Source organism: Corvus cornix, chromosome 5, assembly GCF_000738735.6.
Source record: "Corvus cornix cornix isolate S_Up_H32 chromosome 5, ASM73873v5, whole genome shotgun sequence".
NCBI lineage: Eukaryota > Metazoa > Chordata > Aves > Passeriformes > Corvidae > Corvus > Corvus cornix.
This window is the reverse complement of record NC_046335.1, coordinates 11,397,846-11,422,689: the sequence shown is the minus strand read 5'-3', so window position 1 is coordinate 11,422,689 and position 24,844 is coordinate 11,397,846. Positions and strand designations below refer to the sequence as shown.

The window sequence follows — 24,844 nt, the reverse complement described above, 5'->3', positions numbered from 1 at the left end:
ATGGACAAGTGGCTACAACATTTATATAATCAAATATGCGCTGCATCTGGCAATAAAATGTTTGTGTGTAAAACATGCTTTCTGAATTGACATCCCTGCAAAACAGATTTACTAGAACAACCACATTCCTTTTCTTTTGTCTCTAAAGCACAGATTGCCTTGCATCATCATGCAATCCAGTGTTCTACTCTGATGGCATTAAGCGAAATATTTTCCAAGAGCCTGTAACGAGCATTGTGCAACAGAACATTTCTTCTCTATAATGAGATGTAAATAAACTGTCTCACTTACCTTATTTTCTCCATTTCTGCCGCAGAGGCCTACAAGAAATCAAATAATAGGAGCAAGTGAATGAAAGAAAACATTCACTCTGCAGATTTATGCATAGTTAAGGCTTTCCGAATGCTTCTCGACAAGTGGCTACAAAGCGCCGGCGAGCGAGCCCCACATCTGCATTAGCCGAAAATAACGCTGCCAGCTGAAGTGGGGAATAAAGCCGAGCGCAGTGGGAGCCCGGTATACCCACGAGCCATGGGCACCAGAATGACTCAGTTGTAGCGCTGAGGCAGAAAATGGGGAGGGGAAAAAAAAAAAAGAAAGGAAAAAAAAAAAAGAAAAAAGCAAGCAGCAGCAAGTAACAGGTTACTGAGCCTCCTGGGTTTCCGAGGGAAAGTTGAATTGCAGTGCTACCCTGTGTGCGGTGGGCATGGCAGCGGGCTGGGCTGGCGGGGATTGACAGTGACTTCATCACACGTGAATTTGGAGCTCAATTCATCATCTTTCACAGAGCCCGACAGATGGAAGGACACGAGCTTGCCTCCTTAGTGGGAGTTTCGAGTAATCAAATTACTTTCCTCAAGTAATACACTATCTTGACAATTAGCATCTCGATACACGGAGGCGTCTCGTTAACCCTTTCGCTGCTGCTGCCCCGCCGGAAGGTCCCCGCCCCAGTGCCTGCCCCGGCCCCTGCCCCGCCGCGCCGGGCTCCCGTTAACCCTTCGCCCGCGGCTCGGCTCTCCCACGGAGACAGAGGCTCTCCTTGCATCCTCACAGACCTGGCACAGCAGTGGGTGGTCATTTCATTAATCTGCCTGGGCTCTTTTTACCGTATAGATGCTGTAAATCCCTACTTATCTATAGCATGGAGACTCTAATTTCTCCGGTATTACTTATATCAAAAGCATACTCTTGTTAACCCTTTGGTTTCTTTTTCATAATTATCTCGCACAGATCCTTAATAGCTGCTCTCATTTCATTTCAGCAAGCACTGGGACAGAATCTCATCAATTCTCCCGGTCCCGCTTTATTGTAACTAAGGAATGAGCACTCAGAGCAATCCTGCCATCTCTAGAGCCAGAATCTCTTATTTATAGTGAAAGCACTGGCCATTAATCATGAGCACTTTAAGCCTTATTGATTAATGGCTAACAATCATATTTGAGTATGAAATAAATTAAAGATTAAAAATAGAGAAATGTAAATTTAATCAGTTGACCAGCAGGAAATTTGTCAAACTGCTTAATAACACATCCCAAATGACAAATTGTTGGTTCTTCACTGGGTCACTTGTCTTCCGTTTTTCTCATTTACTTTTGATTTGCCCATTAGATAAGTTGTCAGTCAGGCTGGTGTTTGCACAGTAATTTCTGATGACAAACATTAAGGATTTTAGGCATCTACCATAACATGGCAGGCAGGAAGCCAGCTGCAGGAAAAACCCTCCTCAGTTTCTCAGTAACATACCTAATACATGTTTACATGGTCCTTGCAATGTCTGTTGGAACCACAAGGTTGCCTGGACCTCGAGTTTCAAAATGTAACCTAAAGACCCATAATTGCTTTCTCTAATTTGTGTCTATCCATTGAATCATGCTGTCATATGCAGGAAATAGATTCAACATTGCTGATTAGAAAATGAACCACAGGGGCTTTCTCGCTGGGCATTAGAAGCTGCTGGCAGACCCATGGGCTTGACAGTTTGGCTCTCCAGACATGAACTCTCCAACACTGCCCTGATCATGATGTTCCTTTAATTCTGGGGAGACAACATAGTTTCTCTCCAGGGTTACTTACTATTTCCTTGCCTTGAACTCTGGGAGCCGCCATGAAGGCAGAGTACTTAGAATATCTGATTTTAGAGCTTCTGTTGTGGCAATATCTGCAGACATAAAGGGAAGCTACCTGGCCTTGTTTTTGCCTAGTACTTTGAATAATGCTGCACTCTTGGGGTCACTGTGGGGGTTGCTTTGTGTGATTAAATCAAAGTATTGAGAAGAGGAGCTGCAGACTGATGTTTTGGTGATACTCATCTGTGAATGCAGGTGAGTCATTGGCCGCCAATCCTGACAGGAAATTAGTAGGGGGAAGAAAAGCACAGAAAATGCCTAACACCAATTCAAACAAGAAAACTAAACCAAGCTTCAATTACCTTTTTTTTTCCTGGTAGGGCTGGGTTTTTTACCTCCTCACAGTAAAAGCTCTTTGTTTCATGTAATATTGCCAATTTTCCTTTGAACCGTTGAGGATGTCCTCCTCTGCCTTTCCCTGGCAGGATGTGCAGTAAAGAGACAGCTCCTCTCTGATGTGGAAGCTGTGGGTTCAGATCAATCCTCCTCGAGGAGGATGCTCTGCCCCAGGTCAGGGGCCTCTCTGGGCTGCAGCACTGCAATTCTCTATTATGTCTTTTGATGGGGATCCACTTCCAGTAAATAAGTAAGAGCACAGGACAGGACCAGAGCCTGTGTGTTCTCCAGCAGATTGCCCTAGCTTTCAGTCTAGGGAGTCAAATGAGTGTATAGAAACTAGAAATGGTGGAAACAAAGACAGGAGCATCTGTAGAAATATAGCTTTCATCCCAAGCAGTTTATTTTCTCAGATAGTTGTGTCCCTTAGAAAGGTCCTTTTTATCCTCTTTTTTTGGTTTTTTTCTTCTTCTTCTTCTATTTCTTCCTCCTCTATTTCTTCCTCCTCTCCCTTTTTATTTTTTTTTTAATTTTTTTTCTTTTATCCCCCCAAAAAGCCTTAGCAACTCATAACTATTTTAAAAGTCTGTGGTTTTCTGAAACAGCTCTGTTATCACAAGGTGACATTTTTACTAAGGCAAAATTGCTGTTCCTAGCCGGATCCCTGCCATTGATTTAGCCTGTAGAAGTTTAGAGGTTGCATCATCCTCCCACTGCCATGAAGACTCCTATTTGAAATATCTTACTGAATTGAGTTAAAAATATATTTTAAACAGCTCTGAATTGGCCACTTTAAGGACAAATCTTGTCCTTAAAGTCTTGTGGGACCTATTTCAAGCAGATAGACTGAAGTAAAAGTTCGTATAAGAATGTCCTTAATGGCAAGTCATCCATAAATTGTTGCTTGCTAGTGTGTTGATTCATTTCAAGTGATTCTGGATGCCTAAACTGAGCAGTGATTGAAGATGTGTGTTTAAATTAAGATCAGTAATTACCTTTAATTACAAAAATATCAGATGTTATTTATTTACATGGGGTTTTTTTTTAAACAATATCAATGCTGTATGACTAAAGAATTTATTTAATTGGCCTAAAAATAACAACTTTTTCTTTTAATAAAAAGTTTGGTCTTAGTAATTCAATAGCCTACATTTCCATACACAGTCTCTTTATTTAAAATACTGAGACAGGTTTGAAGATTTTGATTTTTACAGAAATTCTTGGTGTGGCAACTCTGCCTAGAAGCACTTTTGGGCAATGCCTAATAATATTGGTAGAAACCTGATTTTTTTTCAAGTATTTGAAGGAAGCAAGTGTGATACACTGAACAACTGCCAAGACTCTCCTTTTTTGGAAATGTTAAACATTTAAAGGTTCATTTTGGAGGAGATATTGAAAAAGGAAATAAGTTATATATATATATATATATTTAATATAATCCCCCACCCCTCACTTATTCTAGATTGCAAGTTGATATTTGATATTCTTTGAAAACAAAGTCATTTATTGGCTTGAATGAAAGCATGGATGCTGTTAATGGAAACCCCAGGAAATTTTATTGTGCTTTTTTCCCTCTTTACAATATGTTTATTGCCTTTTTGACAGTGTGACAACTTCTGGGTTGTTTTCAGGTTAGCAGAGTGAATAAAGGATACTGTGCTCCCCTAATTTTTTATCTTTCCATGTTTCATTAATGAGTCAAACAACCTCAAGACAATGGCAGAATATTCTTAGTCATTGACATACATAAAACTTAGTATAGTGATCCAATTCTTTGGGTTTTTTATATAATCAGTGTCCATAGTATTGATTAGTGAACCTAAACATTTTTTTAATGAAAAAGTCATGCTGATGGTCTATCTACCACTATTCAGTTCACAGTGTGTTTATATTTTATTTCCTTTATGACCACTTTTTGAGGGATAAGCAATCATAAGATTTCAGATCTTTCAGATGTCTAATGAAATTTCCTTCCCCTATGATCTTGAGGTTAATTTTCATCCTTCTGCATCTTCCCAATGTGTGTGTGAAAAAGAAGGAGTACCCTGAAGGCGAATTTTTAATTTCACTTGTTATCTTTTGTTTTCTTGGAAAGAGCTGTCTCATTTCAGAGGGAGAGACAGGACCCAGACTGGCTCAGTGCTCACCAAGTCTTCCCACTGTGTTCAGTCACTTTGGAGCGGCATGTTGGCTTGTTGCTACCAAATGTAGAAGAAAAGAAAGTGTAGCAGGAAGTTACTGCCACTAATTTATTCTGACTGTTTACTCAGACTTGTTTATTTTTGTGGAAGTTACTTTTATTTCTTTGTTGAGGAAACCCGTAAATGAGAGCTCTTTCGCAACTAAAGTTTTCTGGACTTCTGGCACATTTGTAAACTGCCACTTGTTTTCAAACCAACTACATTTCTTCAACATCTTTTTGTGCTCGCTGTTGTACTAAAGTTTTATTGATAGAAACCACTGTGATCTTTTTCCTTTCTTTTCGCACAGAGTACAAGAGTTAAAGATTTGATTTAATAAAAATTAGAGACTATGTAATTGAATAGGATCAATCTTTAATTAGACCTTAATCAATTTTTAGAGATTTGTTTTATCAGCTTTAAAGTACCACTCAGGAAATGCCTGAAGAAAGACTAAAGTTTAATCTATAGAAACTTTAAAAAAGCTGGAGGAAGTGTTCATTTGAATTTGATTGTATCGAATGTATCTGATAGATGTTTACAAAAGAAGAATCGTCTTTCTGTAAAACTCTTGCCAGAAATTTCATGAAGATACATAGAAAATTGGGTCCATGTCTCCACAGTTACCTATGTAGTAGATATTTTGCTCAGAAAGCATGTTCTCCAGCCATACCTCCACACCACGGGCCATGAAATACTTCCAGTATGCTCAGACCATCTGAAGATAGTTCAGATATGAAAGGTGAAGAGGTTTAATACTGAGGGAAGAAGGCAGAAGCTGCCAAGACTAACAGCCTTTATCCTTTCCATACTAATGAACTTGTTGGGGCCACTGAAGATTTTCTCTTGGGAAAAGGAACATCACGCATATTAAAAAGAATGGGAGGGTTCCATTAAGCTGTAGAGGGTTTGCATGTTGGACATGAGGAAAAGCATTTGTCAACCAGTTTAGATGTAAACAACCACAAGTAAGTCATAGCAAATCTCTTAATTCCCCAAGAGTAGCATTGCACTTTCCCAGCATTCCCTCCCTATCTGGGACAAATTGCCGATGTTTCTTAGGGTTACAGAAAAAATCCTCCACAGCAAAATTAAGTTACAAATAAAAACTCAGATATTTGGGTCTAACTGCATACAGCAAAGATATGGCATAAATGGACCCAACTCAGTAAACAAAAACATAAATTGTCTTTTTAATTCTTAGAGCAGATGACTAAGTTCAATGCCCAGAATTTTTACACTGCACCAGAACACCTGTACTCTGTCATGCAATGTCCATAAGGCTGTTGGGACCTGTCTTGAAACAGTTAGATTTATTTTTACTCTGTTTTTCTGAACACTACTAAACTGATTGAAATCAGAGGGTGATTTTAACCATGTTAAATTTTGTATGACCAATTCTCTCTTTGATCTTGTACCAATTTTATGTTTAAAGCTTATTACTCCCACCCTGTTTTTACATTCCCATACACATTTATGAAGAGAAGTTTTATCTGAGAAGGAAAATAAGATGTGCTTCTCTGACTGCTCTCAGAAGATTGTACTCCTTTTCATCTGTCATTTCAGTATTCCTTCTCTGGATTTGCTCCAAATTACCTTAAATCTGATTTGAAAATGGGTGATCAGAATAAACATCATGCACAAAGCACCTTGGCAGTACCTTGTATGGTAAATGTATCCTTCAGTGACTCCAAAGAAAATATATCTGCAGTGCATCTTAGGCTTGTCTCAGATTTCTTGTGGTTCTCTCTCACTGGAGGCTCACACCTGTTTCACAGTCTAACAACACACCTGGATCTCTGTCTCTCTGCTGCTGCCAAATGATGAGCTACACAACATAAAGTCTTTGTGCAGATATGTTGTGTTAAAGTTCATCAGTTTCCATTACTCTGCTTATAAATAAACCAGTTCTTATATGAGCTTCCTAATTGTTGTCAATATGTCAAAATGCCTGTATTATTTAGGCAAACAGTTTATTGGCTCAAAGTCACTAACAAGTATTAGCAAAAAAATGTTTCCAAACCTTCTTTGAAAGTTCCAATAATCCCTTTCCAACCTGACAGACTTCAATTTTAACATTTACATAGGGTTTTTGTTCAGATTAATAATCTTGAATTACTCTCCATTTTATGTTTTAGAGGGTAATTCTCAACTGAGCACTTTATGAACTACTTTGTGCAAATCTAGATAGATCACGACTTGTTCCCTGAGTATGAAATTGCTTCTCTTAACAAAAAGTTACTTTTGCAAGAACTGTCATGATTTATGCCACTTTTCCTCATCCTTGATTGCTCAGCTTGCTTGACCATGAAGCCTTTGCTTCGCTTCATGTTACATTTTCTCTTTACCACTTAGGATATATTTGTACCATTGCACACAGAGAAAAGCTTTTCTTCTGAGCTTGCCTATTCATGTGTCAACTGAGCAAGATTTTGGGCTGGGGATTACTGCAGGATTCCCAACACCAGCAGAGTGAATAGTCTTAGTTTGAATCTGCCTTAATTATGATAGTTTCTGTTAAACCTTCCTCATCCTTACTCAGATATCCTCCAATTATTCCCTGTTCACTATCATTCATACTGAAAGATGAGGCAGAGAATCTCTTTTATAACTGGACAACATCTAAGTTATCCTGAACTTCTGTCTGACTTTCAATATACACTAGGTCTTCCTTTTATTTTTTTTTGTTTTTCTGTCTGTGTGGTTGAAGACCTTTTCAGCACTAGTGTTTTAAAAATCATTAGCAAGGTCTGACATCACTGAATTTTTGCCTGAAACAGACTGGGGAATAATCATAACAGAAATAAGATAAAAAGAAATAATGGGATTTTTTCTCAAAACAGACATTTAAATTCTTCATGACACATCCTGCATGTGTGAACATGTATCAAATAGCAACAAAGTAAATTGAAACTGTAACCTACAGGCTTTTTTTTTTGCATGGTTGGGAAAACATAGCGTTCTCAAGCTGTTTTATTTGCTAATATTTTAGAATCTTTGTTTTGCTTCCTTAGTTTCTTTTTCACTCTGTAAAGTCTCAAAGCCACATTCCCAACAGGGGCAAATTAGCAGAGCTCCAGTGAAGTGAAGTCTTGCTGATTTATATCACTAGAGGTTCTGCTTTTAAATGGCTGTTTCAATGAGTCAAGCTGATTTCTGTCATACCCATTACTCCCAAGTACCATGAATGCTGTAGTTTCTCTCAGAAAAGGGTCCCAAAAGAACCTACACCTCTTCTCCATGTCACTGGGCAAACCATCCAGTGAAACCTGAACAAAGATCATTGAAAACAGGGGGCTTCCTGCCTTAAAATGATGGTTCAGACTCCACTTGAATTGTTCAGTATATTTTTGCTCAATCAGATTGCTTGAACCTGTGCATGCAACTATTGTGATTAAATGCTTGGTTTTTATGAAAATAGTCCTTGTAGTCAGCAGCAGAGATGAGGATCCATAGTGCTAGGAGCTGTACAAACTTTTCAAGTGAAAAGGAAAGCTGTTCCCAGATGACCTGACCAACTAAAATAGGGACAGATATGTACAGTAATTTTTTTCCTTTATGGTGCAGAGACACAGCAGCATGTCTGACAATGGATTGATGAACTATTTTCTTTAGAGTTGTTCAGCATCCTATGATGCCATAACATTACAAAAGGTTAGAATAGTGAGGTGAAGCCACACTGCTTGCCCAGTCAACCCTCTGTACATTTCAGTTCCATCCAGTGAGACCCCACCAGTGACAGTGTAACTAAATACTTTAAGTGAGACTTAGATGCAATCTAGTGGACCAACTGGACTCTATGTCTCCTAAACTACTAATAACACTACCAACTGGACATTGCCAGTACACATATGTGGCTGCCTCTAATACAGACATTGATAACTGCAATTACAGACACAATATGAAAGCATTTAGCTACAGCAATTGTCATTTAAAAAGCTCCTGTTTGTCAATAGATAGTATAAAGTGGTATCTGAGATAGTGAGGAGTAACTGCAATATCCTGGAGCACTGACTCCTGACTGGTTAGGTATGGATTTGTACTGAGTGGGACCAAAGCCTGGGTTGTCATGACCCAGGATGGCATATGAATTCTAACATAGCTGCTCCCAGGAATTTCTGTGCTTGCAGCTTTGTATCTCTACATGTGTCCCTACATAATGAGGATGTTTTGCTCATGAATGTTGAAGATGGGAAGTGGGAGAGAGAGATGAGAGGGGGAGCAGAACTGCAAAATTCATACATCCTACACTTCGAGAACTCTGTTTGTTACAAAACATGTATTTTATGCTCTAACTGCTTCTACACCTATCTAGGTGATAAAAGTAATCACATGAGGCCCTGTTAAATAAAACTTCACCTCTAATTCTTGTTGTGGTCCCTAGTTTTGTGCCCTGTGTTTAGAACCACCCCTAAAGGAAAGGTTCAGAGGAAGGCAACCAGAATCCTAGGACAGCCAAACAACATCCTAGCAAAACCAAGACTGCAATGGATGAAGATATTTGTTTTCAAACAGGGTGAAGATTGCTGTAAAGAGAATGGAAATCTACCATTTTTCATGTTCAGTGTAGATTGAATAGGAAATAATGGATTCAATGTGAAGACAAAAAATGTAGAGAAAGTGTTAGAGGGATTATTTTAATCACAGAGGTAGTTACATACTGAGGGGATTTCCCATAATAGCATGTTCCATAAAGATTGGAAGGATTTACATACAACTTTCCTTGCCTGGGGCAGGAGGACAGACCTTTAATGGTCTTCATGACTCTTCTGAGTCCACGAACAAAGGACAATATAAATCAGTGTAAATATTTCTTAAAACAAACGGAATTTTCTCTCTGCTTTACTGCCTTCAGCATGAATCAGTTCCCAAGGCACCACTGCTTCCCTGGGACCCATACACTGGGGTCTTGAAAAGGTGTCCTAAAAGTAGGACACTTGTGTTCATGACGTTTGTCTCTTGTGAACTTGTCTATGGACAGGGAAGAGTAAACTAAACAAGGTGCACCAATACACCCAGTCAATATCACAGACGTTTCCTTCAAAAGAAAGGCAAACTTCAAAGCTTTCACTTCTCCTGTCACAGCACTGGTGGAAAACAGTATCTGCTAATTGATTTGCCTTATTTTTCATCCTGCTTCCAACCAACGGGAGTGGGGCTTCAAAGTCATACCAGTGGTGCTACATCTATTTCTGGAACAATGGTATTTCCAGGGAATAAAAAGCCATGGCCTGTGATAGATCATTTGGATTTTTGCCTGAAATTGTTTAAGAGAACTTTACTTAAGCAATAAAAGAATGAGGCCAGAGAATAATGCTGAGGAGATCTTTGATCTTCCTCCTTCAAACCAGTCTCTTCACCAAAGGCATAGGATCTTCCCAAAAGATTAAAAAAATCTCCCCAAACCCAGAGCAGACTAGAAGGGAATTAGGATGTTACTTGAATGAAAAGAACTTGTTCTAGTCACCACTTTTTCTCATGTACCAGGAAAGTATAAATATGGGGAAGCAAAGAGGAGATCATATTCCTAGAAGTGCTGTTGGTCAATGCTGCTTTTCTTTTTATGCCACTGTAAAACTTGACTTGTACATTTGTTCCCTCAGTTGCCTTAGGGTACCTGCAAATTATGCATCTGTAAAACAGGTCTGTCTCAGTCCTCTGTTAAATTATAGTGTCTGCTGTCCACATGGAGGTCAAGAGATAATGAGGCATCACCATATATTTTTAATATATTATATGTAGATGTATTTATATGGATAACTCACTTAGAGCTTTAAACTGTGAATATTAATTACCATCAAATTAATCTGCTAGGTAAGATAGGGTTTAGAGAAGTACTAAAGAAAGCTAAAGTTCCTTAAGGGAGTTCCAAGGCCAAGCAGTGATGTGAAGAGGCAGAAGAGACTTGAACTTTGCTCTCCCCAGGTCTTTAACTAATTTGCTAACTACTTAATCTGTCTCTTCACTACTTTTTAGGCAGGGTATGAAAGTAAGTAAAGCTCCTCTTTTGCATGAGAGCCAGCCAGGCTCTCACTCCGGTATTGCCTAGGAAATATTTCCTAAGCTGTAGTGATTTTTGTTTCTGCAAAGCCACAATATTACTGGTGTGTGTCAGCATTGCTGAGTCCACTGGTGTAATTGCAATAATTTTAAGTATAATATAAGGTGACTTCTATGCTGGACTTGGATGGTGTCTTTAATTGCTACAGGGTCATCAGAGGTCTTTTTATTTTCACTGCACTGTGCATTAGCATTTTTCTCAGGGGTTCTTTTCTGGGAGTTTAAAGAAGTCTGTTCTTACTCCTACACAAAACGTGGAGTTGCTAGGCTTTACTGTGGAGATATTAAATCAGACTCTGGAGATTCCTTTGTTGAAAGGGAAGCTGTATTGTTAAAATTACATCTGGCTTTTGCACGTGTCACATTTCATGGGAGCATTGAGCCTGTATTATGTAGTGGCTTTGCCTGCAGTCTTTCTTCACACAGTGCTATTTTTAGATTTTCGTACTGTTGGAATTCAATAGTCTAGTTGTCAAGGCAAGCACGAGAAGATAGTTAAGGTTGAATTTGTCAATGATTCAGCCATGTTTGTTGCTACTATTACTATATAATCTTACCATAGTGGGGGACAAATACCACATTTAGGACATGTAATTGCATGGAACTGTCAGGTTTTAGATTGAAATTATAAAGTGCTTAAATATAATTACAATCCAGGTTTGAATCATTACAGAGTAGAAGATTATCAGAAGACTCTGGGGGAAGCTATAATTTTTCTGAAAGGAATGGCAGTCAACCATACTGTGACTTCAGCTAGCATTTTACCCTTTTTCCTCTCTCCTGCCCCTTTTTACCCTACAGGCACTTTCTTTCATATACCCTTACAGATGCATGAAGGAGAAAAGAGTTTGGCCATGGTGTTAGATGAGGACAGTGAAGGATCAGGTCAGAACATTATTCTGTCCTGATGCATGATAAGAAATGAAGGCATTTGCAGTTAAATAGAATCAGGATCAAAATCCATAAAAAGGCTGGCTCCAGTCACCTACAGATTGGGGTTTAATATTGTGATGTTACACTGAATAACTTAAAAGCTATGAATGAGAAAATAGACATTATTCTTCATAGGTGAATAACTTTGTAACATATACCTATTTAAACTGTACTAAAGGCAGTGATCCAGTAGAGCATAAAACCGATACAGAGCTCTGATCACAAGTGTTATTTCATTGAAAATAGCATGCTCTTGTGCTTAGCAGAGCTCCTGGGTCATAAAGAATACAGAATTTTAAAGATTACCAAATTATAGACCTCAGTGATTTCTGAGATCCTTACTATGCCCTCTCGGTCACTGCAATAAAACCACTCTGATTTAGCAGATATGGGATATTTCCTTTAATTTAGTTAAAATTAGGAGATGGAGTCAATGTTGCAAAAAGTCCACTGTGGCACTCCTACCTCTAAGTGCACATATTCTGGGATGTCTAGGTGCCAGGGAGACCAATGCACTTCTGTTGCTGTAGCTGTAACCTGGGAGCTCCCAGAGCCACAGGTGGTAAAGGAGGCAGTTTGAGGTTGCTTAGGGTGCAGATGGTCTGCCTGTAAGGCAATGGAAATGGTAGGGCTGGGGATGGCCAAACTCTCACTCTGAACTGACTTAAATGAGCTCAGCTCTTTCTGTGGTGGGAAAAACTTGTCAGCACACTGAAAACAAGTTTCTAGATATCAGATACCCAAGGTGCTATTGATTAAAAAAGGATTTAATGGTGCCGTATTATAGATACAAGATAAAATACCTACTTGGAGAAATCCAAGGACTCCTGAATTTTCCTGTTGTACAAACTTTAGTTTAAATCAAAATTTTTAAACACTAAACCATAACTTCAGTTGTTTGAGTGCTGTCTGGCAGGAAAACCTGATTATTGCCAGTTTGCTCTTCACAGTGTGGAAGATTTGCAGGATGAAACAGCAGTCTCCTAGCAACCACAGATCCTCTAAGAATCTTCTCTTTGATAGTTCTTAAAATATGTTAATGCCACTAGATATTGCAAAATAAAACATTGGGATCCACACCTAATGAAAGGAGAAATTTTGACTTATATCTTCAGTCCAGAATAACAGTGCACTAGTCAGCAACTGTAGCACAGTTCTGACAGTGACTCAACCCAGTTTGAGTTGCTAACCATTTTTGTTGTGTTTAATTAGATCTGCATTACTAAATCCCAGTAGTGCAAATGCTTATACTCATAATTGTGTATATGAGTAGTCCCAGTGAACTTCATGTGACTATTTATGTGTTTAATTACTTGCTGGACTGAAGATTTACAGTCTGAATTTTAGTGGGCAATATTTTAAAGACCTGATCTCTCTTCCCCTGGTTATCTACAGGCATATTATTAGGAGATAATTCTCTGACAATTTTTCATACACATGCTGAGAAACAGAGAATTTAAATCTTGAAAGCAAAGTTCAAAGCTCACATTCTTATGGGAGATTTTGATTCAGCAATTATCTTGTCCTCAGAGCACCTACAGAGTGCCTCACCCCTCCAAAGTGCAGCAAACCTTTCTGGGTGAGGCTCTGAGAGTGGGAGAGAAATAAAAAAAGGAGCAAGCATGTTAATCAATTCAAATGCCTACTACGAGGGACAGCTGCAGTGGTGTGCCAGCAGTTATCAAAAGGGATACACAGATGTAAGCCAGCGCAGGATGCAAGACTCTGCATTTAATGTAGAATCCCAAAGGATTTATTCATGCTGCTGCATTGCTATTTTTAATGAATGGAGCAGGAAGGACCATAGTGCCAGGCAAAACTTATTGTAAGGGACTGAAATTCCTATTTCTGAAAAATAAGGAGGAGAGTTCACAAATGCTTTTTGTCCCCCCTCAACTATGCCTTTCTGAAGAGACAAAAGAATTGAACAAAGAACAAACTGTATGAAATAACTTCTCAGGAATCTTGGAATTAGCAAAAATGCATCTTCCCATATGGAGCTGAGCTGTAAAGAACACATGCATTCTAAGTCTCTGTAGGGCAGTTGATAGACAAAGCGTAGCATTTCTCATCCATTTCTACTGACTATTGTTTAAGTGCCACAGAATCTCATTAGTTTTGTCTTTATTATGTTCATTATAGAGGCTTCACAGAGAGGAAAAAGGCTTCCCCTTATCCATTTCTCTTACAGCCAAAGGACAACTGACCATTTGTGGTCACAATATCTGCTTGGCTTATTTTAGAGTGAAAAAAGGGTTGATAGAACAGAAGTGAAGCGTGTGAGAGGCAGTGTCTGTCTCCTCCAGAGCAGCCCCGCCTGAGCTCTTGAGTGCACGAAGGGAACTTTCCTTCTATTTAAAGCATTTCTATTTGTAGCATATTGAAAAGAGCTGCCGCTAATTTCTATGCATGTAATCAGTAAGCAAAGCTACAGCAGAGTGGAGGGGGATTCTCCAGGTAATGAAAATCTCTGTAACTGAGATCTATGGCCTTCTTTTGAGTAATTTTAAACAGGTATTTCTAGATCTTCTAGATTTCTTAAACTGCTAAGAAATATTGCAGATATCAGATTGTGTCCTTGTATGGAGCTCTGACATTCAGAATCTTTTTAGAAGTTACTGCAAATGCAAGGAAATTTCTTTCTGTGAGTTCTCTGGTGTGTGCTGTCTAGAGATACAGCCACTCAGATGATTACTGCAATGGTCCAAAAGGAAAGTTTTTTACAATATTTATCTATTTATAAGTGAGATTATAAGTGAAAAACCAAGATTGTAAACAGGCCTAAAATGTTTCCCTCTTTTTATCCTACCCCTTAGCTAGCAAAAACCAGTGATGGAATTTCCTGACTGTAGAGACATATCTTTTTTCTCTATTCAACAAGACTATGTTTCTTTATGCTTGTATCATTATTTAGCACAATAGTACATCTTGTCCCTACATTAGGGAAGTTTGTTTTCTTGTTATAAGGCAGACACATTATGCAAACTGTCCTCTTTTGTGACCCCATATGATTTCTGAGACACAGACCATATGTGAAGCAGTGCTGTTGACCAAGGTCAGTCACCTATTTACATCCCAGGTGGCTGCTGTTGAGACTAGAAAAAGGGACTGAAACATAAGGAGAGCCTATCAAAAGGCTATAGAGAGAAGAAGAATGGAGAGGTATCAAATAATGACAACCTACACCTGCAAAGTTGTCATGCTGCACTAAATAAATTTGTAAGAGAAGTATTATTGCATTAAAAATGTGTCTTCCAGTGCTTTGCTAGGCTAATGGTTTTCTGATGAATACCTGACAAAGAGGTGGGGAACAGAGGCTCTGGCTTTTTCCAAACTCCAGAGACATTACAGAACTGTTCTCTTTCTCAAGAGGTCAACAGAAAGCCAACCAATTCTAAGTGCTTGTAGAAGAAATGCTTTTAATATGGGCCAGGGAAGGTTCTCCCTTACCAAGTGGCAATGGAAGAGCAACTGAGCAGAGCCACATCAAAGTGACTTCAGCCAGAGTGTCTCTGTTAATTATTTCAAAAATTCTTCTGGATAGATACAAATGGAAAGAGCGTGGGAGTCAAGGATTTTGCTCTGCTGGCACCAGAATGGCTGTTTTGAGGGTAGGTTTTCTTTAGATGTTATTATTTCAAAGGAGCTGGGCATCTTTTGAACTGTGTTATGCCCATCACTGCTACAGGAGAATGGCAGGTTTGGGCACCAGAAAGACAAATGCATAGGGAAGAACAAGAGCTGTCACTTGCAAAGACTCAAGGATATTGCAGAGGCTTGGATAAACAAACATCTAAATGGGACCCTAATAAATTAATGAACAGTGCTTTATGAATAGTGTCACCACATGCTGGCTTTCCAGTCAAGGTTAAATGAAGACATAGTGACATCTTTTAAGAAGTCAACTATTTTAGTTGGGAGATTGTGATTCAAGCAGTAAAGAAACCTCGTTAGAAACCTTGATTCAATTCCTTCATCTACTTCACATTTCCTTTCCAGTAAGTTTCTTGACCCCTACTATTGCCAAGATAAATAACTGCACTCATATGTGGAGGTTTAGGGTCTAAATCTCCATCTATCCTACAGTTTACACTTTACAAGCACTACAAATATCACTGCTTCTTCCTGTATATTTATGTCACAATCATACAGTGACAATTGCAATCATAATTTTATTTTAGCTAGGAAAGCTGTATTATTACTGCACTGATTTCATAAAAAAGATAAGGATAATACAAGTGATAAAGATTCAACTAGTTAAGCTCTATAAACTGAAATATATTTTGTATCCGTCAAAGGTTTGTTTTGCATTTAAATTAAATTTTTGTATCAAAGAGGGAAGATGTCGCTGTGGTTCAAGACTTCATCTAGTTTCACAAATCTTGCTTTTCAGCTCATTTGTTGAGTGACAATGGGACTACTTGGGAGATAGATTTGTGTCTTAGTGTCTCTATATTGATACCTGTAAAATAAAGGTTGTAAACAAAGCTTCACAATATCACAGATAAGGAGAGGGAAGAAAAGAACCAAGGACCATGAAATCTTCAGAGGCAAAAGGAGATGGACTCAGTAAGAAAACCCACAGCTGGTGTTGTATCTGTAAAACACTTATTCCTGACTATGGAAAGGAAATGGGGCATTAAAGTAGGTCTAAATTAAACTGAAGGCACATTTATGTTGGTAGTGGTCTTTGGCATGACCATACCTTTGTGAATATGAAGCGGTGAAATAATAGCCTTTGTAGAGAAATAAACAAATGCTTTGTCATGAAGTAGAAGGAATTTTAGTGCTGAAAATCTGCTTGAGAATTAATCAGGGATAGGCAGATCAATAAAGAGTAAAGCATATAAGCAACTACAAGATATGTAAGGGCAAATAGCTTTCTGGGTGGCCAAAATAGAAAAAGTCACAGGGAGAACTTCAGGGTAGAGGATGATCATCTCATACAGTTGTAAATTTCTTCTTTGAACAGTGAAAACATGAGAAACTCAAGTAAGAGAACCAGAGAAAGGATTGTCACCAGTGTGGCAGAATACAGAATCCATTGAGCCAAAATAATTACATGAAGCATAAAATGAAGGGGAGTGAGATAATTAACTAAAATAAGGAAGGGTTAAAAAGAACACATCTAGAAAATCTAGGAGCAAATGAAAAATATAAGGCTTAGCAGACAAACCTTTGGTATACAATATTATGACATTTTTGCAATCAACATACCAAGAGACTTTTCACAAATACTGTAGGAAAACGTCAGAGCCCACCAGAGAAAGCCGTTCTTATGATGTCCTTTTACAACTGGGAAAGGATCTAAATTTACAGACCAAAATTCTGGCTCTATTAATCTCTTGTGTGATTTTTGCTATTTGATTCAACTGTTTCCAGAATTTCATCCAACAGGCATATTCTTCTAGGATAGAGAATTCATTTTAACTTCCAGTTTGGTAATAGTATTGTCAGTGAGAAGATGACATCACTCTTCTCTCTCTTAAACCAAAGAGAATAGCAAGGATTTGCCTGTAAGCTTGTACTTCAGACATCACTAGGAAAGGACTGTTGGGATCATCTCCTCTTTAAGGCTGCAGTGAGGCCAGTCTAGTAGCCTGGCTATTACTACAAAGCCAAATGAACCCTCTGAAAGAAATATTTCATGCTGCCACGTCATTATTTCAAAAAGAAAAGCTGCTTTTTTTTTCTCTTTAGAGCAATAACTGACACACGTGAAATGAGGTAGTCAAGTTTTATAGGGAGGATTCATACATTTTATTACACCAGTTGGTATATTTCTGAATAGCAGAAAAGCCATGACATCCTTGAAACTTTATTTGGGAGAAACAAAGGTTTAAACACAAACAGTCTTTGTTGGTTTTGCTTTCTTTCCCCATATCACTTAGCCCAATCTAATTTCTCTTGTTCTTCAAACATTTCCTGCTTATATCCTTATATTATGAAAGCTAGAATAACTCTGCAAAAATATGTGGCATGTGTGTATCCTTCCATATTTTGCTACCACTGTATACAGTTGTATTCAGCTTGATAATGACCTAAACGCTCCCCTCCTTCCCAATTTTCCACATCAGTGATCTCCAGAGATGCATTTTGGAATTCTATGCTCTTGGCATTGTAGCATCTAAACTAAAAGTCTTACCCCTAATGTTTCACAAGAAAATGGATGAAGTGACATAGTGAGTGATTGGGGAAGAACTCATAAGTAGGAACTAACTTTCTAGTTCCTGCCAGGTAGAATTTGGATTATGCCTTGCTGCCTGGGGATTTCTGTACCTTCAGACAAATGTCTAACTTCACTCTGATTCCCACTGATCTTTTTAGACCTTCAGATTGTTTTGTGACAATGAGCTCCACATGCAACTTACTCTATCTAAAAATCACTTTTTATCAGTTTTGATCTTATTGCCTTTCTTTGTCATTTAAGTCTTTCGTTCTTGCATTATGAAAGTAGAAAGTGGAACACCTGACAATCATTTTTCTACCCATGGTTTTGTATATTTTTCTCCTAAACATAATGTGTTCTTTTTGCTGTCTCTTCCTAAAGGAGTCTTTTAACTTTTAGTTCATCTTTCCTAAAAGCTTTCTCTTTCTGATTGTTGTTGGCGAGGTGAAGATCAGAACTCTTTTCTATACTCTAGACCAGAGTTATAAGGTCAGAAAAATTACATTTTTCTTTGCCTGCGTTGTGTTTTGACTACAGCAGTGCTCAGCAGATCTTACTACTGGGTTTTCCATATGGGTTTTTTGGTTCTGTTCCTGTCTTTTCCCCCCACAATAAATTTAGACTTCTTGTCACCAAGCACACTTGGATTTGTCAGTATTGAACTTTTCCTTCTCTCGTGCTCTATCTTCATCCAGTTCTGTTAGTTCTCCTTGAAATATTTTATCTACTGATTTCTCTGAATAAGTTTGTGCATCTTTAAGGCTTTTTCCTTCACTTTTCATCTACTTTTCCTACATTTTTGCTAGAGTATGACCTAGTGGTCCCCGTGTTAACCTATTATTAGCCTTTAACTTTTGTTAACCTTTTTGAACATTTAGCCTTAAAATTTCTTTTTCTTAGTTTGTTTTGAATGGCAACAAAATTTTACTTCCCTCTCACTCCTTTCTGACTTCATTTAACTGATAAAAGCACGTATTCCATACACACCTCCATGGGACCTACCAAATGTAGTATATCTTCTTGAATGACTTGGAGAACAGTAACTTTAAGAAGCCTCTGAGAGGGGAGCATTGAGGAATTACACACCAGACAGCCTTGCCTCTGGTCTGGAATAGCCACAGAGCATATACTTGAATCCATTTCCACACACATGAGTTTCTTCTGTCACGGTATAATTGTGTTTTTCTACAATGACAGCCTGGAATTTTTGTCAGTCTTTCTAACACTGATGTTGCTTTACTCTGTGCATAGAGGTGAATATACCTTAACATTCCACCCATTTAAGTTTTTAAATCTAAGGTTATGTTAGCTTCTTTTCAGCTGAACAGAACTCCTTGATCCTCAGCAGACTCTGATTTATGGTCTCCTAGTCTAAAAAGTATGATCTTACCTTCCTACATCTGGATGTATAATTTTATCATTGACCATTTAAATGTTCTTTCAGTAGGTTAGAAGTGAGATCACTCTGTCCTGATATCATTATTTATCGCACTATGAATGTTTGCATTAACCATTAATTAATCATAAAAGGTTTTCCTTGCAATCACCAACGAAAAGGATTAATACTCTTAGACCTGATTTCTCAGATCCTTGTAAGGTGAATTTCTTTGAAACAACTCTCTAAAGAGTAGTTAGTCTGTTCTGTAGTCACTGCAAAAGTGTTTTATTGCCATAGTATAGCTCCATACATTGTTCAAAAGAAAGCATCGTGTCATATTAAATCAAATATCCATAAAAGACTGGTACAGCTGCTCTTTCAAATTTATCAGTCCTTCGGGGAACTTTGGCCAGAGTGTAAAGCTGACATTGTCTATAGGGATGGAAACATCACAGTGCTTCTTATCAGAGTGATGACATTTTATAGAACTTTGAAAAAACCCCAGTTTAATTATTTCCTTCCAGCCTGCTGTGATTATGCAAGACTCAAACTGAGAAATCAGCTGTTACAATTATTTAGCATCATAAGCTGAGACTCAGGCTCTGTGAGGACTATGCAATGCCTCCTTTTGGGGGTGTCCTTCGGTCCTTGCTGTTAAGACTGGGGACTTGACTGAAGCACACTGTGCTTCCTTCTGCAATGGGCAGCTGGGTTTTCCTTCCCATTAAAAGAGTGACAGGACAGCAGTAGGAGAGGGAATACAATCCAAAGTTTCAAATGATGTAAAATCAGGATTACTGGGCACTGGAATGCTGCAAGCTTACTTGGCTGCCAGGCTGACCAGCTCAGTGATGATATTCCATGTAAACTATCACTATTTTCATCCTGGGAATCAATCCTAAAGACACTCCCTCTCACCTCCAATCAGTACCTCTCACATACATCTCATCCAGTTTGGGAACACAACCCAAAGAGTGAGGATGAGTGGTGACTCCAAGCACAGGTGAGAATTTTCTGCCTGTGTTTGTTTCATTGCCTGACACATCAGGGAGCATTTTCAAGATTAGGTTCTCAAGCCCTACTGCTTTGCCTTTGACTTCACATCTCAGTAATGAGTAGTTCCACAGTGGCCATAATGTGTCATACATTGATAATAACAGCACATGTATCATTAGACTTCCTACTTACAGTATTTGTCATAACCCTTAAATAATATTTTTCCACAAATAAATAAAACCCAGGGCTAGATAATTTCAGGCTTTTATGTCAGAAGAGCACAAAAAGCTATAGTTCTTTCAGCACTTGGGGTTTTTTTCCCTGAGTTCTCTTTTAATATTTTGAGAGTTAAAACGTTAATATAAAACAGTAGCATGGCTGTCAGTTAACTTTTAATGTGTTTTAGTGGAGAGAGGTAGAAATGCATCACTGAATAAAAAGAAGTTATTTGAAGTATTTTAGGCCTAAAATGAACACACAACACCCCATTGCACCAGTGGTACATAAAAAAATGCAGAACTATTAAAGAGAAGAAGAGATATGAAAAAGGTCTGCTAGATAGGGTATTTTGGGAAATACAGATGACAGTTGGAAAAGATTTTAATGGTGCACCTATCATCTGTGAAGGCAATGGATGACAATGGAAAGCAAGATAATAAAAAGGTAAATTTATTTCTCACAGTAACAAGTTCTGCTCCACTTCTACTGAAGTTAATAGTTTACAGTTAATCCAGACACGGTAATTTAACTGCAAAACTGCATTACAGGGGTTTGAGTGCTGTACTTGACATAGAAATGTAAGATATTTTTAACTCTGAGCTATAAGAGGAAAGTGCAAATATAGAAAGTCTGCAACTGAACTAAGTCTGAACCACAACAGCTTTGCAGGCTGCAAGTCCTGCCAGTTCTGGCTGGCAGAAAAGGCACTGAATGCTGGAAGACTCAGGACCAACCCGAGACAAGACAGTTAAATTTGCCATGACATGCTGCATTCTACGTAGATCAAAGTTTTCAGGGGTTGACGGTGCATTGAAATTATAGATGGATCTAACTTTATTCATTACTAGGAATAGGTTGCCCAGGGAGGTTGGGGAGTTACCATCCCTGAAGGTGTTCTAGAGGTATGTGGGTGTGGTACTGGGTGATGTGGTTTACTGGTCTAGGGGCTACAGGGGCAGTGACGGGTTAATGGTTGCTCTGGATGATCTTAAAGGTCTCTTCCGACTTTGATGATTCCATGGTTTTATTATTCTATTTTATTTTTGTTACAACTAGCTCAATTGGAATTACATAAATACAAAGAATAATTTCTTCAAGAAGAGAAATTTAGATGGCACACAGAGGGGTTAATATGTTCGTAGATTTAGATGCCCTTAAAAAGACCAAGGAAGACAGCATAGCAGATATATTTTTGCACATTCAACACCTTTCTTGGAAAATCCTGTTATACTTGATGCCCAAGAAATTTCCCTAGAAAACACATTAGTGCCATTACTTAGGCTCACAGAGATTATGCCCTAATCTGGAAGAAAAATAATGAGGTAATGTGATAATAGGGTGTAAGTAACTTTGGGAATAACCAGTCTTACTGGTCTGGAGCTAAAAACAATCAACTACAATGCAGAAATTTTCCTTTCAACAAATGGAAGATATTGAGAAGCTCATAATTCCCTAGTTACCCTAGAGGGACATATCCATGTTTTTGTAAAATTCTGTTATGACTAGGAGGTTCATAAGATATACTAAGTGTGAAAAAATAAAAGGTATTAGTGACACAATTCAGTGTCAATCTACCTGCTCTGATAAAAAAAGGAAGGTGTACATACTTTCGTGGAAACAGGTAATTCTTTTGGTGAATGTGTGTCTAATTTAGTTGACCTGGGAATGGCATACGCAAAACTACGTGCCAAAAAAGGACTGCTCACTTTAAACAATTTCAGGAAACTGAGGAATGAAATAAACACGTTCATTTCTTGAAGTATTAGGGCAGTAAGCAGGAGACTCAGTCGTCCCTCAGTGCCGCAAGAGGGACTCAAGCAGTGCTATACCTTTACCTTGCTGGCCAGACTGCACACGATGTTCATAGACTATCCTGAGTTGGAAGGGACCCATCAGGGTCATTGAGTCCAACTCCTGGTCCTGCACAGGACACCCCAAAGTTCACATCATGTGCCTGAGAGCATTACCCAAACACTCCTTGAGCTCTGATGGGCTTGGTGCTGTGATCACTTTCATGGTGACCCTCTTTCAATTCTTAGTTATTTTCTTTCAGATATAAAGATTATATGATATTCTAACACTCACCATAATTTAATTATCTATTTAATTATCTATTCCAGGAAAAGATCCTATGTTTTCAGTTGCAGGCTACATCTTAAAAGTTTTTAACAAAAACCGAAGCTAGGCATAAACACTTCAGAATAGCAAGAACAGAAACACTCCTAAATATCATAGTATCATAGTAAATATGATAAGTACTACAGGGGGATAGGACAAATTTCCAGTATACATTAGAATAAGGATTCCTCATTTTTCTAAGAATGTTTTTGAAACACATCCATTTTATGAGAGGATCTTGAAACACTAAACAAACTGATTAAGAGTTATTTTTATTTTGCAGCTGGAGAAACTGAGGAACTGCCAAATTCGACCCTTACCCAAAGTTACACAATAAACCAGTGGACGCAACTGTGAGAAAAGCCAGTCTTATTTCCTATAAATTTGTATCTAAATTTACCTACATTTTGCCACAATGTTTATCTGGAAAATAATTGTTTTTGCAAGAAGTAACAATCAGCACTGGAGCAGCTGTGATGTTAACAATTGTTCCACAGAAAGTAAGGATTTAAAAGACACTTGTTAGCCAGTTCTTCCTGAAAAACCACAGCAGTGTACATTCACCTTCATAAAATTCCATTACAGCTTAGAGGACACATTCTAATATTTATTATAGCTATTAGGCTTCATAATTTTGAGAAATGTAAAAATCAAGCTATTGATCTGTGGCACTAAGATAACTGAGTTACTAGAAGAGCTACCTCTTGTTTTTCTTCTGATGATAGAAGTTCATTAAGAGTGGAAAATACTTAATCCCTGGTTGTCATGATTTTTAGCTAATTATTGTGTTATTAAATAGTGACTCAGCCAGAAGGGTTCATTTGTTTCTTCCTTCTCAACTGGAAGAGCTTGAAAGCTTATGCAATGGGAAAGTAAAAGCTGAAACTTTCTTCTCAGCATCCCACTCTTTGTTACTCACATTTCCCAACATGGGCGAGAGATGTATTTCCTTCAAGGAAGGAAGGAACATTTAAGATGCGAATGAATACAAGAAAAGCAGGAAACCAACCACAGCTGTCAATACACAATTTATAGAGCTGCAACACTGCTGGGGTAATATCAGTCAGAGAAGCAATCACCTGTAAAAGGAATTCCTGCAGACCTGAGCTCAGAAATGAGCCATTAGCTATGTTAGCACCATTTGTTCTGAAGGCCTGGTCGTTGAAGGACAAAGCCTCTTTCATTCCTAGGTTGCTTCCTGCAATGTCAGTTTCTACACTCCAAAATGATTATGAGCAAGATACAAAAAAGCTGCCAGTAGCTTGTGAGTGGAACAGTCTTACTTCTTTCTGCCCTTGCCTATTTCCAACATAAATAAACAGATAAATAATAATTTGCCAACAACTTCCCTCCTGCTGTAGGGAAATGTTCCATGTTTGGTTGGAATAATTAACAGTCTTTTTGTTATTTTCTACCACCATATGCTGCTTTTCTGCTCTGTATTTGCAACTCCTCAGACCAGCTCCCAGTTTTGCAGCACTGGGAGTTGAATGGCAGATTGGTTGTGGAAGGTGTGTAGAGAAGGGGAAAGGGTGGAAAGGGGGGGCTTATGCATTTACACCTTAACACTGGAAGGAGAACTTGGGGCTGCAAAGGTCTGCTTTTGTAGCTATCAATGAAGTAAAAAGCCATTTACTTTTAACTGGGGACTGAGAGGCCCAACAAAAGAGCCAAACTAATTTTGTTTTAATTATTTATTGTGTTCCAATTCTCATGACTGATTCTGTTTTAATTGTATTTTTAATTAACTGCATTGATTGCGATGGACTGTACACTTCCCTCATGTAACTGCTGACTGGTTTAGCTTCCATTTTGCTTTACTACATCAAAAAAGGAAGCAAGAGAAGACAGGTTTATTCAGAGAAAATGAAGGGTCTTTTCTGCATTTTACTGGTGAATATGGGCACTTATGAAGCTAATTTTAGGAGGCTTTTGTTGGCAATTTGTTACTCTATGTAAATTTGTTAGCAATTTGTTACTCCATAAGTAACTCTGGTTTTGCATGGGTTGCAATATGGTGGTTCTGTTTCTTCCTTATGATAACTTGGCAATATTTTATCTTCTACTGCTGCTCAGGGATCAGCTCAGGGAGTGGCAGGAAGCCAGTGCCTGGTACAGCACTGCCTCCATCTCTGCTCTGCTGGAATCCCACTGTGGGGCTGGGGACTCCCCTGGGGTCTGTCAGGTCAGCCGGGGGCACCAGGGGCAGCCCCAGCCCCGCACCCAGGGCACCCTCCCGTGTCATGAAGTTCTGCTTATGCCCCTGACTGCTCACTATTTCTGCTCCTCTGAGTCCTGCTGACTTACCAGCACTCCTGGCTTTCCC

The 24,844-nt window shown here is 38.5% G+C and overlaps 1 protein-coding gene across 10 annotated transcripts in view; it reads right to left on the bottom strand.

Annotated features, from left to right (window-relative positions):
- The window catches only part of BEGAIN (brain enriched guanylate kinase associated), a 160,459-nt gene that overhangs the window by 114,750 nt on the left and 20,865 nt on the right, over window positions 1–24,844 (bottom strand). For 8 of the 10 annotated variants that reach the window (XM_039553158.1, XM_039553160.1, XM_039553162.1 and 5 more), the window contains one exon: window positions 292–320. The exons of 1 other annotated variant lie outside the window; for it this stretch is intronic. In XM_039553158.1, the coding sequence (XP_039409092.1) occupies window positions 292–320 (29 nt within the window). Of the gene's footprint in view, window positions 1–291; window positions 730–24,844 lie in introns of those variants that run through there. One more of the 10 variants, XM_039553163.1, reaches the window with a different exon arrangement.